Source organism: Colossoma macropomum, unplaced genomic scaffold (genome assembly GCF_904425465.1).
Source record: "Colossoma macropomum unplaced genomic scaffold, Colossoma_macropomum, whole genome shotgun sequence".
Taxonomy (NCBI): domain Eukaryota; kingdom Metazoa; phylum Chordata; class Actinopteri; order Characiformes; family Serrasalmidae; genus Colossoma; species Colossoma macropomum.
In genome coordinates this window covers 20,272,613-20,289,523 of record NW_023494800.1, presented here as the reverse complement: position 1 = coordinate 20,289,523, position 16,911 = coordinate 20,272,613, and the positions used below count along the sequence as shown (strand labels likewise).

Sequence of the window (16,911 nt, the reverse complement as noted above, 5' to 3'; positions counted from 1 at the left end):
CTGGCCAGTCCACTGTCCCAGCCAGCACAAGTGCCATGGGGTGCCCACTCCACCTGTGAAAAGCCTAGGTGCCCTTGACCTGACAGTGAGCCCCGCACCTGGAGATCCACCAACTTGGGCCCTTGGCTCAGGCCCCCAAACACAAATGGGAGCCTCCTCCTTCCTTTCACATCGACTTGGCTGACAGTGATATGAGTTGAATGGTTGTCGCTTCCCAGTTGGTAGGTGTGCCACTCTTGGTGGAAGACTTTTGCCAGTTTCTCCAGCCTGGGGCAGGTGTAATGCTGAGCACACCCTTCCTTTGGGCAATGTCTTCTTCTCCATCTGTTTTCAAGTTTGTTGAACCACCACTCTGTCACCACCTACTTTTGACACCATAGCATTGGCATTATAGAAAGGCGTTGCACATACAAGCAAATACCATTTACTTTGTAGTGGTATTTCAAAAGGCAAAGCCCAGCACTACACCAACATGAAACACGGGAAGAGGGTTACATGGGAGCACACAACATTCAAGAGGGTAGACACTCATAACCACTAGTTAGACTGAAAAGCCCACCCTCCCTGGACACAATTACTTTAATAAATGCAACTACACACTAACAACAGCATAAACAACAACAAATGTCTGTTTTTACACCAGGAGTGTGGGTCCTCCCGAGAGCGATTTTGCATGACCACACCTCCTTAGCTCCTCCCGACAGCGTGGCCCGTGGTGGATGCTGCAATATTATGAGCTGAAGTGACGCTTGTTCAAATCACAATTCACAGATACAATATATTTGGCTTATATTTAACTTCATACTTACAAGGGCCTCTATAATCGATATCAGAGTTATTACACGAGTATAACTTGCCTAAGAGTATACAATATAAATAACAAAACATTGAAACTTGCCATACATTTCTAACTTGCTACCTCCATAACTGAATGGTTCTGGTCAATATGAATGTAGATATGCTGTCAACATTATAATTAGGAACATGTGTTCCTCTACTACAGCTATTAGTGAGTATGTGAGAGTCAAAGAGCTTAGTCTTTTAGCCTCCAAGAACCCAGTATCTTTGACAAGGTCATGTGAATGGTGTGCCTCAGTTCAGATTCTAGAAGCAAGGCCCTTCTCCTGTGGTTCAGTAAAGCACATTCATCTGAAACTTCCTTTTTGCTTTAAATGTGAACAGTCAAGCTAGGTGTGGCTCTGGGGGTACAGGATGTTGTCATATTGCCATGTAATTTTCAAGTATATTCTAGACCGAAGTGTTCATGAGCCAAAAGTAATCCATGAACCACAGGTTTATTTTTGCAAAATCAAAAAAATCCTGACACTTTCAGCACTGAGGTAACAAAAGACCCAGTGAAGCCAGGTTTCCTGGATTAGGATTCTTTCTGACTTCCTCATGTCATGGCCTTGTATGACCATCCTAGATCGTATTAATTTTTAGTCTGGCATATCCAACATGGTCACCAACCTATGATGAACTGTAGAGGCAGATTAAGGAGACGATAAAGAGGGGGACAGGTTCACTTGACAGTGAGAAGTGAAATGTTAGGTAGAGAAAGAAAACTATGATGCAATTTCTTGAATTTTGCTCAGTGTCCACTGTCAGCCACCACATGCCAGTTTGAAACAAATTGTCTGAAATGAAGAGACCTCAGGAGTTACACACAAGTGTACACAACTGTAACCCCCAGAACTTCGTGGGCCATGGCAATTATTTGTTGAAGCCATGGTGAAAGATGGCTATGAATTATCAAGCAACCTTGTCTCTGTTTGTTACCATCATGAGACACTATCCAGTTCTGGATGCCAGACTGTCAGTATAGTTGCTGTTTTAACAATATATTTGCCAGTTCATCAGGATATGTACCACCTTCTTGGTTGTCAGTATGGCAAAAAATGATGTCTTTTTTCAAACTATGATTTATTCACTGTGGCATTCTCTAATCCAGTCAACAAGGCTGTCCCCAGTTTAATGTGACAAAGTTTGAATGGGAGGATGACCAGAAGGAATTTGCTCAAGTCTGGGCCTTGGCAAGCAACCCATTCAGGTACTTAAAGAGTTTGTTTGTTCGTAATGTAATTTGTGATTTTAACCAAATATGTTTGCCCTCAATATGAAAAATATCTCTGGAATTTACTTGGGCGTTAGCGCGTAGAAAACACTGAAATATGAAGCAGCTCTTCTGTGTGACCAGCAGAAGGCAGCAGTGCTGAGCTAGAAAGGGTGAATGCTAACTTGAGGTGGAAATAATTGTTATTTAGACATATAACTAATGCCTTACTAGGCGCTACTGACAAACTAAACAGAAATTGGGATCATCCAGCATTTCAACAAATAACCAAAGTCCTTTGGTTTGGCTTTTATAAGCTAACGTTAACTCTAACTTGCTAACCTTTGTAGCCTAGCTAGATACATAGGCAGCAGTGACAAAAGCGCGCTCCTTGGGCCGAGTTCGTTTTTAGCAGAAACTATTTCAAAATGTAACATCGCAGTCAACTACGCCAAAAAAACAAAATACCTCTCACAGAGTGCTACATGAGTACATTGAGAAAGAGCATGTCGTCACGACGAGGTGGCCGAGTGGTTAAGGCGATGGACTGCTAATCCATTGTGCTCTGCACGCGTGGGTTCGAATCCCATCCTCGTCGGAAAGCCGTGTTTTTCTAATCCAGACAACAATTACGACGTACGTTGTGCACGTAATTTTTACACACACTGTATGTTCAAAAGTATCCAGACGCCACTTCTGTATGATTGAATTAAGCTTCTTTAAGGTGCACACACTGTACACACGTGTTTAATTGTGCACACACAGCTTGTTTAATCTTATGGAAAAAGATTAGAAAATCATTGTCGAATGGGACACTCTGGAGCCACACGTGAGCCTAAGGACTCCATGCCCAATGTCAACCATTAGTTACAGCATTGGGCTGTGAGACAGTAATACTGTGAGTGATGGAGCACCATTTGATACCTTAGGGATGAGTTGGAGTGGCATTTGTGATCCAGAACTAATCTTCCAACATCATATACCTGACCTCACTAATGCTCTTGTGGCTGAATGCAATGAAATTCTCACAGCAATGTTCCAACATCTAGTGTAAAGCCTTCTCAGGAGAGTAGAGGCTGTTACTGCAGCGAAGGGAGTACAAACTCCCTACTAATCCTCTTGATTTGGATTTTTGGTTTTGGTTTACTACTCCCATGTAATTTGGATGGTAAATCTGTTCAGATCTGCACACCTAAATATTGCTCACACATTATTGTCTCTGTCCTGCATATTTATTGTAGGGCTTTAAGCTTTTACTTGCACTACATGCATTTATTGTACTGTATTTCATTTGTACTGCATGGCATTGCAAACACAGGTCATGTCTTGTCTCAAGGAATTATTATTTCACGCCTCAATATACTTGTTTATGGATGAGATGACAATGTTTTTCTTGACTCTTGAAAAGCAGTTGAATCTAGTGAATAAACTGTTTAATCAGTTAATAAAAATACATGAAAATGTACATACAAATGAAACAACATGCTACCATGGCAATCTACACATTTTAGAAATGATTTTACTATGACACCAATACCCCTGCCCCACCCTTGGTGCCTCCTCCTTCACTCTCTCGCTTTGCTACGGCTGCTTTCCCCGCTGCCTCATCCTCTCCCACTATCCTAATGTTGTATCGTTCTCGATATTCATTCAGCTCTTTCCCCTTTGTCTGCATCTGTGTCCCAAGTGAGTCCACAATCTTGGAGATCTGAAGAACAGAGAGAAACACTCCAAATGAAGTAGGCACAAAGTTCACACAAGACAAGGCTCTGGCAATGTCCCATAATTTCATATGCATTCTTTAAGCATTTATAACTAAATACTGGATACAGGAGTTTACATTCTTAGAGGGTCAAAATCAGATGGATTGATGGCACTTTAGTCTTGCAGAGGACAAATACCAAATAGTAAAATAGTAGCCCTTTCCACACACATATTATATATATATATATATATATATATATATATATATATATATATATATATATATATTTAAAACTTGAAAATCAGTATAACTTTAGTGTAAATATGCCGATATGCTGAACGTTTTGTGCTTTCATGACATGAGTGTCTTTGTGGTACAATAAATGATTTAATGTTATATTTTGATAATAAATACAAAATGCACCCTTTAAACACAAGGTGTCACTCTTCTGCGTTGGTATTTCAAGAGTGCATTTCCACATGTACATTTTACAGTGTTTAAAAGTGAAACAGTGTTGCCCCAGTAAATACTCTACACAATTTATATATATTATTCTGTAATGCATCTGACCTGTTCTTTGTTATTCTCCAGGGCTGGGAGGACTTCACTGACCGTGCGCTCTACCAGTACACCTCCAATCAACCGGTAACACTTTCGTGATGGGTCAACTTCTTTTAGTGCATCAATTACGAGACTGAAGGAAAGAATTAGGGCAGCACAATTAAAACAGGGAAAGCTGTCAAATTTATCTCTGCAAATGCTGAAACAATCTAACCTTACTTAGCGCAATGGAAGTATAATAGCACAAATTACAGCATACATATAAGCTCAGTTTTCTCCAGTCTGCCTTGCTGAATCCCTGATGGCAAAACTACATAAACATGTTAACTTTAACTACACACACCTGAGACTGTACACAATTGTACTGGATTTAAACATGATGTAACTCTCCATTTAACACTCAACAGCCCTCTACTGTCACACTGATGACACCACCTGTGTTCACTGATCTCCATCTCCAGCTCCGCTGCTTTCGTGGCCATACTGCGCTGCTCCTGACGCAGCCGCTGGAAACCTGCAACAACCTGCCAGAAGTTAAGTGACGCAAATGTGTGATATTAGTTATTCCACAAATAATATAGACGGGATTTACTAAAGCACACGTTTGGTTGAGGCCCTTGGGATTAAATTAAGCCCCAGAAACTCAGCAGAAAACCAACAGCGGTGAGATCACTTTAACTTTCAATAAATGTACCACAGGAAAAGATTAAGGTACAGAAGCAGCTTCAAAACTTGTAATAATTAATAACACTCATTACTCATAATTTATATAATTTGTACGTTACTTTGTGTGTTGTGTAAATCTATATTTTTCTAGATTACATTTACATTTATGTTGAAACTGTGCCAAGGGAAATTCTGATTCAGTATTTAAACTATACAGCCCCGACTACAGGGTTGCTTTGGCTAACAACAACTGCAACAACAATAATAATAATAATAATAATAATAATACAAAGATTAAGATTAAATTCCAGAACACACCAGGTAGTAAAACGCCTTGCTCTGTTTTCCTTATCTAACGTGATCTCTGTCCTTCAGACAGTAGACTGTCGGTTGAACTGGAATAGCTAACGTTAGCTTCAAACACAGAGGCTAACGGAAGGAGGCGCAGTGTTTCATACTGTAAATGACAACAGAACAAGAGTGTAACACACAGGGGTTTTAACACAGTCAGCTATCATGGAGTCTGTACCTGCTCTGCTGAGAGACCAGGCTGTTTTCCTCCGGAGCTGCTCGGTTTACTGTTAGCATCTTTCCTCCCATCACTGTTGTTGGCGTCTGCCATTTTCAGACACGTGACAATTTCTTCCTCTTCTTCACCAATCCGCCCGCTTACCGACTTCAATTCTACATTAAAGGTCCTGCACCACTGCGTTCTACCTTTAGTAATAAGTTGATTATTTTGAATATAGTCTACAACAAAATAATAACCTCTGACAATTTTCACAAATAATTTCACGAATTACGGTTTTAATCTAATGATCTCATTTTTTTCATATATTTTAATCACCTAAGTGTTTTTGATACAACGTCATTTCTTTGATGCTGAATAATTGCACGTAGCTTATGTTAGGCAGAGGCCAGACCTTTGGCTGAATCTCAAATGGCTCCCTCCTGTGTAGTGCACTACGTAGACCATGAAATAATGGCTTCTGCACCCAAATTAGTATATGCTTTCTATGTCTAATAGAAAACCATTTATATCCAGCCATAAGCTCCAACATTTAGTGAACGATTTGAGTGTAGAAGGCATAGTTTCATGGCCTATGCAGTGCACTATATAGGGAGCTCGGAGCGATTTGAGATTCAGCCTTTCACTTTCAGAAACCTGTAACAATATTACTTAAAATTCAAAATATAAGCCGCATGTGTCTTATTGTTAATAACGTTGCTTTGTAATACCCTTCATAGTGCCTGTCTTATTTAAAATATCACATTTTCCCTGATGGGGGCGCTGTAACATAATGTGTGCTGAATGATAAGTGCACGAACACTGCTTGGCTTCTAACCGAGCTGTACCTCATTCTATTTTATTGCAAATTTAGGCTTTTATGGTAACATTAAATACAACACAAATTGACAGCAAGTTCAAATTCTTTAAGAAGCTGCAAGTATTCACGCAGATAAACTGTACAGTGGGTCATGTCATACAGTGCATAGCTTTACAATATTTTGGGTCAAAAGAAATACTTAAAAGGCACTGCTAGTAATTTGCACAATTTAGAAATTACTTAAAGACTTTCATAAATCCTTTTTAACACTACAATCAGTGAGTCACGTTATACACAACTGAGCAATATGACTATCTTGAATGCATATAATTCAGTAAAAATGGACACTGAGATCAATTTGGGTATGCATAGCAATCGTAAGCCTAGTTTGCTGCAAACACATGAATAATCACTTAACATCAGCAACACGTTTGTCCAGTTTAGTAAATGTGAAAAAAAAATCATGTCTGTGGTAAGCTGCACAATTCCAAAGAATAAATTCTGAAAACAATGACTGTAGCATTATGTAACTTATGGTTTATGAGTAACACAGTACTATTCTATGAGCACCTACACAAATACAGTAAAATACTGATGAGAATGTGTTTGCATTAAGACTTCTGACGTCCCTCTTCGCTTCCAACTGGAACCATCCTTTGGTTAAATTGAGTCTCAAAAAAACTGTCCAACATCTGTAACTTGGAATTCATAATACCAAAGTGGCATCAATGTGTTTGATGAGAAACTGACAAACTTTTTTTGGGGTCATTGTGTTTTTTTTTAATAGTCATAATGTTTTATGCAAAATTCTCAGGCTTGAGATTTTGCAGAATTTGATTTTGCAGGTTTGGAGTTGGTGGTCCAGCTGTAACAGTCTGTCACACTTTTGTTGCGTGGCTCAACAGCACAGCTTGTGCAGTACACAATGCCTAGTGCTAGCATAACCACAATAAAGACACAAAGAGGCACTAATAGTGCCACTAGCAGCCAGCTTCTGTCCTGCTTTTTCTTGCCACCTGGAAGTTGTTCTGGGCTGGCAGCAGATGGTAAACTACCCTCAAGCATTTGGGATGTTGATGGAGTGATCCTATCAGAATGTCCTTTGTTCTTTGGTGCAAGTGATGATGCAGTTGACATCCTGTGGTCACCTTTTACTGTCTCATCAATGGCTGCTGATATCCTGTCGTCAGACCAGAGATTTGCTTCATCGTCAATGTTTGAACCAGCAGGTGTACTTGAGGTCATAGCATCTGATGTTAGAGAATAGGTGGTCTTCTCTGTCCACCCGGGTTCCTGTGAGGTAATATGGTTCTCCTCTGGTATGTCTGTAAACCAGCCCAAATCTTTGGGAAGCCACTCCATGCTTGGTGGATCAGTAAGCCATTCCAGAGTGCTGGCATCTGTCACCACATCAGTCGTGTAGCTAGTGTCGTCCCAAGGGAGGGATGTTGGATCAGCTGGTTCAACAGTTGTGTAGTGCCCGGCTTCTTTATCAACGAGCACACATGTATATTGGTCCTGGTGCAACTCGAAGCCTGTCTCGCAGTGACACTCAAATCCACCCATGTAGTTTTTACATATCTGCTCACAAGTGCCAGAAATTTGGCACTCGTCAATATCTTCACAGCGGTCTGGATCCTCAGGCAGAGGAGAGAACCCTTCATAGCATAGACATGTGTAGGATCCAGGGGAGTTTTCGCAGGACTGCTCGCAGCTGTCTTCCTTACATTCATCCACGTCCAAACACTCTCCAAACTCAGACAGCTGGTAGCCCTCATGGCAGCGGCATTCAAACGTTCCGGGCGCATTGACGCAGATCTGGGGACACGGATTTTGGGAGCACTCATCAATATCAAGGCAGTTTTGACCATCCTGCGAGAGGAGGTACCCCTCTGGACACTTGCAGCGGTATCCCCCAGAGCTGGGTTCACAGTCAAACTCACAGTCTGCGCTGTGGCATGGGTCCAAAGGCAGGCAGCTCTGCCCATCCTTCCCTAGGTTGAAATTGTCTGAGCACTCACAGTGATAGTGAGAACCTTCATTTACACAGTAGTGCTCGCAGCCTCCATTGTCCTGCTCACACCAATCCTTCGGAGCATCGGAGCAGAGAGGTGCATCCTTGGACCATCCTACACTTCCGTCCTCATGTAGCATGCAGAGCACAGACTGGTCTCCTTTGGTACTTTCTGGACAAGGCAGAGTGGCCACAGAGCCAAACGGGATATGGGTGAGCAGTGTGCTGAGCAGGTTGAAGGGGGTGGTGTAGAGCGCAGGGCCTCTCCCTTCACTCTTCAGGGCTGGACACATCCCTCGATAAGTGTAGCGGCACAAGAAACCATCCACAGCCAGCATGCAAGAACCATCTAGCCACTTGAAGTTGCTCTGGTCACTACTGCTTTTGTCTGCGGTGTTGTAAGTAATTACCACACAGCGAGGTGCAGTACAGGCACTGGGTAAGTCATCACGTTGCCAGTTGGTGTACTGTGTGTCCTGGTCCCCTGTGATCCAGGTGAAGCCCCTCAGGGGACGAGTGGCAGAGCACTGGCGAGGCTGCCGCTGGAGACCAATCCATAGCCTAAGTCTGGGTCTGGGACCTCGCCGTTCTCCAGCAGAGAGCAGCTCATGGATCAGTGTTGCCTCTTCTGGTCGCTTCACTGTAGCCAGGTTGCCCCCTTTCTCCTTGCAGCTCCTCCAAGACTCACGGAAAGTCTTGCGTTGGAGGTGAATGGAGTAGCATCCCTCGGCATTGCACACGCCATCCTGTTCATGCAAGTTTTGTCCAGAAATCCCCAGAGGCCAGTAAATAAAAAGCACTGCAAGGATAAGATAGTGATATGCAGCACAGCACATCTTCCTCAGAGTCCAATCTATGTGCCTCCTTTGTTCAGTCAGCATCTTATTCTCTTAAGTTCTCCTCTGTTTTACTTATTTTTAGTTCTCCTTTCCCCGTAACTTTTGCAATTGTTCATGAACACGCCTGAAGCTCTGGACACTCTGCTTAGAAAGGCTTTTGTCTGCAGCCCGTCTGCAGCAGAGAGACGATGAGGGAGGGCATGGACGTATGTTTTGGAAGAGGGGGCGGGTAATGAGTGAGTGAGTGTGGAGGGAAGGGGGAGCTTTGGCCTGTGGTTTTTCCCCCGGTGCCGTATGGTTTTCATAAACCTCTTTAAGGAAATAGTTTGTAACCCTGCCAACAGCCCCCCCAAACTCCACCCCCTGGTCATCCACCAACAGCATCACTACAACTACACACCATCACAAATTCTTTTGTGAGCCTAGAAACCTATTGTAATGATTCTGCAACAGGTTTCTTTCTTTTCCCACTTTTTCCTAGTGTACTGCATTTCTCATAGTATCTTACATGACAATGCAAATTTCCTTTTATGTATGAGAAGGTTTTTTTAAGAAATAGTTCTTAGAAATTGATGCACTCTATGTTGTATTACTGCATTAAATCTGAGTGCTTTGAAGTTTCCAGGAACTTTGAACAAAAAATAAAAATGTGAAATGTGTGCATCCGGTGTTGACCAGAGGAGGATGGGTTCCCCTTTACAGTCTTGGTTCCTCTCAAGGTTTTTCCTTGCCACTGTCACCACTGGTTTGCTCAAGGGTTCTCGGACCTAGATATTTTTTCTGTAAAGCTGCTTTGTGATGACACCTGTTGTAAAAAGGACCATATAAATAAACTTTCACTTGACTTTGACTTGACATTGTCTCAGTAACAATGATCGGATGTTTTTTTATTGGTTAACTTTGATGGGTAAATATACTGTACATTGCCAAAAATAATGTATGGTCAGATTCCTTTGAAATTACCCTTTACACAATCAGCTATGCACTGTCAAAGTAAACAAAATAAGATTTGAACAATTTTGTAGTGATGTTGTTTGTAGGTTTTGATAGTAGAATACACTGGTGAGAGCGATGTTTATCCAATTCAGTCTGGAGAGAAAGCACAGTAATTGAGGATTATGCTAAGTATAAGAAATGTGATCTTTCTTGTCCTGTTCAGTTTGGATTAGAATCAAGCTGAAGTTCAAAACTTCACCAGGAGACAGCAGATCGTCTTGTTTTGCATAGCAGGGACAGACTGTCTGCTTTTATTCACAGTAAAGACCACAGCTCTCTACCAACATCCCCATCAAAGTTAAATTGCTCTCTTTAAATGACTCACAAATTTGCTGGTGAACAAATTTCCAACAAATGTTGCCATAACTCCACAGCAGGAAACTACATCTGGTCCTGAATCTATCTACAAGACAGCCACACTTTGTTTCCCCGGCCTACACCGTTAAATGTGTGGATCAGATTTAATTGGCTTTACAGGTCATATTTTTATTAATAACAATTCTATAACATTTTACTAGGTGAGCTGATGAAAACGCAAATGTCCTGTCAGATGAGGTTTGGTGTAGACAGTGAACGAGTAGCTATTGAGTGGATGAATATAGGGTATTGTAGCTGTGCCAGCAGCCAGTGTAGAAGCTGTCTGGAAGTCAGACAACCAAAGTGATGACTGCTTTTGTTCTCTCTGAGGCAAACCTTTCCCTGTCTGTAAATCAAATCAGCCTTTAGTTACCGTTGCCCCCGGCCTTGAGTTCAATCTTAGTCTCTCCTCAGTTAACATTTTTGTTTCCTTTAGCCAAAATGTACCTTTCACAAATTCATCCCAAAAAATGCATTGTTCCTTTCCAATTCAAACAACTCAGTCCTGGCTCTGGCCTTGCTTTCCTTTCCCTGGACTCGGATGCCCTTCACCAAGGTAGGCTTGTACAAAACTTGTAAGAAAAAAAAAAAGAAATTCGCTCTTATGAATATTTATTGTGTTTACATAGAAGGGACAAGAGAATTATTTTATTTAAATTGCAAGCTCTTTAAACCTGACCTTGTAGCTGGAAATAAATAGCTGACATAAAGTAACTTCTTTTGTGTATATAACCCTCCAGAGACACTGATCTTCCCGGACTCTTTTTTCCAACTCCCCAGATGTTGAAGCACGCTTACTGTAGACACATCTGGCCTGTATTCCACACTGTCTGTTTAGATTTGCATCTTTCCCTGAAATGGACGAAGGTTTGTGAAATGAGATCAGAAAGTCATAGAAGTGAAGCTGTCAAGACTGCACTTGTATTTTGTATTATGGAATATTTTTATGATACAAAGTCTATGCACATAGAAACGGTTTGAACGAGGGTCAGTTGAACAATATTTTCCAGCACTGTGTAAAACCATCTCATTAAAAAAAAAAAGATCCAGATTCAGTTCCAAACTCTCAAAAGTTTGCACAGCCTGAAGATGTTCAGTGTTTAAATAAAACATTCTCCATTAATTTGAGAACTTTTCTCAAAATGCAGCTGTTCTGATCTGCAGTTCGGCCAGCAAACCATGCAGAAAACGTAAGGTATGTAATAGTATGCCCTACCAGCTCTGTAAAAACCATATCCAAAAAACGACGTGCATAGTTTTGAATAGGTTTATCGTGCCCAGGTGTGCAGGGCATCTGATGGTCTCCAGCTACAGCCTCTGCAGGTCTGTGTGTCTGCAGCTGTTAATGTCCATAAAAAGAATAGCTTGGCCGTAATGTCAGTCTGCAGAGGAAATGCTACTATCAGATTGGCCTTAGCCTTTGACTGTGATTTCAAGACAAATAAATAATGGTCACAAGCATGTGGGGTCACTTCCTGACCTGAGTCTGCAGACTGTGGAGATGTTATCATGTAGGTACTGCTTGTGCACAAACCATTTCTTCATGCTCCATTCATTTTTGGGGGTTTCCCCATGCCACCATGCAACTCATCACTTAACAGTATATACAATATCTTCATAAATCAGTTTCATATACATTTTATTAACCAACACATATTATTGTAACTCATCTTGTTTTTAAATCAGGTTATCAAAAGTTCAGAAGCGCTAACATTAAAATCTCATGCCCAATTCATCAAATATGACAAGTGTGATTATGTTTATTGTTGCAAATTACAAGTGTGCTTATCAGATGATAGACCCTCTATGCAAAGTGAAAAATTGTAAATAAAGTGTGAAATCAAATAAACCTTTTGAATACTTGTTTATTTGCATTTGTAGCTCTTTTAAAGTTTCATGTTTGGTATTTCTATGTGATTATTGAATTCCTTTCACTTGTAGAGTTGGTGTTTTATTGTGATTATTGGGCTCCTTCAGTGGCTGGTACTTTTAGTGGTATATTAATCTCCTTGAAAGTTTAATGTTTGGCGTTTACCGTGTGATTATTGTTTAAAATTTACTGTTGTCGCTGTGATTTCTGGGCTCTATTAATGTTTAATGTTTCTATATTTTAATGTTACATAAGCTCCTTTAAAGTGTACTGTTTGGTATTTTTAATGTGATTATTGAGCTCCATTAAAGTTTACTGTTGGGTACTTTCAATGTAATTACTGAGCAACAGTCAAGATAAAATGCTCAGTTGATCTGATCGCAATTATCAGACTGCATCTTTTACTTTATACTTCTAATGAGAACGCTGTTTGTAGGTTTGTAGGAGTGTGAGCCACCCACTTCTTTACCATACCCATAATCACAGTGGTGGGGCCTTGGGGAATTTCCTGATGAGGAATGTTGGGAAACTGTCGTTCATTTTGAGCGGGTGGGATGTGGGGGGCAACATCAACATCCTGTTTCCCTCTTTCTGGACACTCTGTGCACTCGGAGACTGGAATGCCCTACAAACCGGCTGCAATAGCCTGGATTTAACAGGACACCCACTAACCCTGTGACCCCCACATGCTTAACTCTTCTGCATTTGCTTTTTTCACTTTCCTTAGTTTCAGTGAGCCAAGAGGTCCCCAGTTAAGTTTGACTGCTGTGGTGAAACACAATCCATGGCACTCAGGAGATTTATCAGCTGGACATGCATCAGAAAAGATACATAAGGTCTGCAAGATGAATGCAGATGTGATTATGAATAAGCAGTAAAGGTATGATGTGTTCTGAACAAAAATGGGAAGCTAATTTGCTGGGTAACTTTTTTCTAATCCAGTACACAAGCTGCTTGCACTATTTCACTCTGTCAGCGGCTACTTATGCTCTCTGCCAGTTTGGATAGTGCTGCCAACATTGGCTCACTGCAAATAATTGCTCTATTAATTTTCCATTGTAACCTCTTTGATACAGTGGCCTTTTGATGCTCTTTAGACATGCAGTGTGTAAGCAGGATGTCAAGCTCAAGCCACGTGTACAGTATTTTAATAGAATTTGTCCTGAAACAGCCAAAGACTGACGTGTCCTTGGAACGCAATTTCATGGAGTCTTAGTACTATAATTTTAGGTGTTATCAGAAGTGTAACTACTGGGGGACAGGGGGTGCAGCCTCACAAGGGGCCATGGAGCAGGGGGGCCTGTGGCAACCAAGCCCCCTAAAATCTTTATTGGGCCCTTTATATAGACATTAAAAATATTTTTCATTCTTCAGATAGGAGAATATCAAACTTAATTTTTGCCTCACATCTGAAAAAATCCACAGGTGTTTTTTCAATCCTTCAACTGCGAAGACTATGCGTCTGAAGGGATGTTTAGCTGTCAAGAAGCTGTAAGTGAGAAAAGGAAGTGGACAAAAAAGAACATTTGCAAATTAAACAAACAATCTGCTGGAGTTCTCAAAATAATGGACTGAACCTCAGAGTCCAGACCTCAACATCAGGGAATGTGTTTGGGATTACTTGAATTGTAAGAAACAGAAAATGCAACCAATTTCTAAGACTGAACTTGAAAACCGTGGACAAATATTCCTGCAGATTTCTTTGAAAAACTTAAAGCAAGTAAATAATAAAAAGGGTGGTCTCTGACTTTTGTGCAGTACAATGCCTCAAAAATTAGCTTCCACTAGCACTACACAAACAGGCATGAAGTCTATTTATCTACCTCTTATTCATAATGCATCTTTTTAATGGTGACCAGAGGTGGGCAGTAACTACTTACATTTACTCAAGTGCATGTACTAACTAAGAATGTACTAACATGTACTAAGTACAATATTGATGGATTTGTACTCTCTTGAGTATTTTCAAATCACAATACTTTTACTCGAAGTTTAAGTAAAGGAACATACCTTTTATTCAGACACATTTTAGCCATTCACATTTAGTGACTAATTCCTTTTTCGTGTTCAATTTATTATGTTTTGTTGGTGACAACATCTGTACTACTTTGTGACTGGCCTCTGGAGCTTTAGCATTATATTTTAGACCCAGGACACAGAAACAGAAGAATGGAGCCTAACAAACTTATTTCCTTTGCTGATAGATTCTGATTTCACTAAGACGTTCCACTGCAGTTCTATAAGTTACTCAGACCTTGAGTAGTATTTGACCCAATCTTTTTGTACTTCAAATTGTTTATGGAAGGTACTTTCAATTTTAGTTGAGTCATTATTTTTACCCAAGTATGAATACTTTTACCTGAGTATGAATTTAAGCTGTTCTATCCACTTCTGATACCATTTTCAAACAGATCCTTCACAACCCGCAAGGTGATAGATTTATCATTAATCATTTTAACATCTTAAATAGGTAGTCTAATGTAAACATTTAGGTTAATGTTAGATCCTAGTGGGTGGAATGGCACGTCTAGAGAGAATCAACTTGTTTGAGGCATAGCAATAGAGACTAAACAAGCAAATGACATTTTTAAAATTTTATTTTTTGAAAGAAATGTTCATATGGGGGGTCCATTAATTTTTTTTGCACTGCTGGGACCCATAAGTTCCTAGTTACGCCAGTGGATGTTACATAACATCTAACCCTTTAGCGACTTTCTCTTGGCTTCAGTTCTCCTTCAGAGTGCTCTAATGAGTAGATCGACCCTGTATTAGTCTCAGAAATTCCACAAACATTTCAGGGGAAAAATGTTTTTTGTCCCATTCCTCTACCATCAAACACTAGGCAAAGGTATCCTCTCTCTGGTCTGCTCTCCTCCATCACTTCCTCTCTGGCTTTTCAATTAATGCCTAGCTATAGGATTGTTTCATCTATAAAACCTTCTCACTCCAGCAGGCAAGCCAGGTTTGGAAGTCTAGGATGACCTCTCTTTATTACCTCAGCCCTCTGCTCAGGTAATATGTGGTGTGGGTAGCATATGCTACCTCCATTACTGCTGATCTATATAGCATCTGCACTTTCTCTCTCTATGGACCTCGCTTGCCTGGATGTGGAAACCTTCATACATACCTACAGCCTCTCTTTCATACTGCAGAGGTGTATTTGGATAAAGAGCGCTGGACAGAAAATGAGTAATGAATAGCAGAGCTGCGATAGCTTTCTATGCTATAGCATTCTGTCCTGACCCTGTGGAATCTGGACAATCCACAGGTTGACTGATGAAGGCAAACTAATACCTTCATTCCATAGATTTCAGTGTGTAGTAAGGAGAAAAGATTTGAAATTATACTGAGGACGTAGCAATTTACCTATCTATGTTCCGCCCAGGAAAGCATTCCTTCCTAGAAAGTGTTGCTGGGTTGTATGAGCTTTACAGAAGGTTGGCAAAAGTGCCATTCAACCTAATAAGAAGTTGTAGTTTTTGTCAAAATATGGATTTTTGAGTATGTTATTATTTTAAAATGATGCATGTACAAGGTCATACTGATGGATGAATGTAATTGAGCATGGTGATAAATTGCCATTTCCAACCAGCTTAGTTGCGAATTGGCTACAACAACATAGTTGTTGAAAAAATCCTTGCTCTTTTAAGTTAAAGAGTGATGTAGTGTGTAAACATTACTGAAGTTTAAAATTCATTTCACCGTCCATAGATGTAAACTAAGCAGCAAAAAACACATTTTGAATTAATCATTTCTGTGATGTCACAAAGCAGTCTAGACCAAAACACTCTGTATGACCTCAGCATGAATGGCCGGGGCTAAACCACTGTAGGCTAAACAAGGGGATACATGTAAATGTGTTGGTTCTTTGTGACAGAAACGATTCATTCAAAATTGGGACAGGGCAGCTAATCAGAAAAAAGGTTGTTTACATATATCAGTCTTAATGGTATGGTAACAAAAGCAGCCTGTTTGATTCTAAAAGGATAAAGTTATTCTAAGGGATCTGTTATGTAGTAAATCTAAACTCTAAACTAAATTCATGAACATGAATGAACATTTGCAAAGAAGGAACACATTTGTGGGCAGTGCATGGACAAATTAATTCCACCCAAGTTATCTGGAGCTATTTGTAGTCCATCATTTTACTGACAAATGTTTACTTTTTAAGCTTGACTTCCGCAGTTATAGGCAACATAAATAGGCTAGCTTTATTGATACTCTGCTACTGTGTCCATTTCTTTAGTGAATGTCGCCACTGTAATATCACAACTCCTCTTTTGTTTTTGTTGTTGTGAATTGAAAATGGAAATGTTGGAATAGAAAATAGAAAAATGTTCTTACATTAATGTATTTTAATGTGAGGTAAGAACGTTTATTCATTCTTTTGTAAAATGTTGGAGATACAAAGTTTTGTTAATGCAGCAACAATACAGCAGTTGCAGGACCAGTCTACGTTTTGTCTTACCTGTTATGAAGTATCATATATCTTTCAGCACACAATGAGATCACATGAAGAGAC

General features: G+C 40.3%; 2 protein-coding genes and 1 non-coding gene across 3 annotated transcripts; 1 reads left to right on the top strand and 2 right to left on the bottom strand.

The window, feature by feature from the left end:
• Window positions 1-2,569: 2,569 nt before the first annotated feature.
• trnas-gcu lies at window positions 2,570-2,651 on the top strand. The gene has a single exon. It is a non-coding gene; the product is annotated as a tRNA-Ser (tRNA).
• Window positions 2,652-3,460: 809 nt separating this feature from the next.
• On the bottom strand, window positions 3,461-5,656 carry LOC118820082 (prefoldin subunit 2-like). The gene is made up of 4 exons (XM_036588211.1): window positions 5,515-5,656; window positions 4,755-4,843; window positions 4,329-4,452; window positions 3,461-3,761 (listed from the first exon to the last, which is right to left on the bottom strand). Exons 1-4 carry the CDS (start codon window positions 5,605-5,607, stop codon window positions 3,576-3,578), a joined length of 492 nt encoding a protein of 163 aa, XP_036444104.1. The 5' UTR covers window positions 5,608-5,656; the 3' UTR covers window positions 3,461-3,575.
• Window positions 5,657-6,465: 809 nt separating this feature from the next.
• Window positions 6,466-9,390, bottom strand: cd248b (CD248 molecule, endosialin b). The gene has a single exon (XM_036588985.1). It carries the CDS (start codon window positions 9,206-9,208, stop codon window positions 7,124-7,126), a length of 2,085 nt encoding a protein of 694 aa, XP_036444878.1. The 5' UTR covers window positions 9,209-9,390; the 3' UTR covers window positions 6,466-7,123.
• Between the last annotated feature and the right edge of the window lie 7,521 nt (window positions 9,391-16,911).

Coding starts and splice junctions, on each gene's coding strand:
- LOC118820082 (XM_036588211.1), bottom strand. CDS start 5,607: ATGGCAGACGCCAACAACAGTGATGGGAGGAAAGATGCTAACAGTAAA. Junction 4,844..5,514: donor CTGGTCTCTCAGCAGAGCAG/GTACAGACTCCA, acceptor AACTTCTGGCAG/GTTGTTGCAGGTTTCCAGCG. Junction 3,762..4,328: donor TGGAGAATAACAAAGAACAG/GTCAGATGCATT, acceptor TCTGTTCTTCAG/ATCTCCAAGATTGTGGACTC.
- cd248b (XM_036588985.1), bottom strand. CDS start 9,208: ATGCTGACTGAACAAAGGAGGCACATAGATTGGACTCTGAGGAAGATG.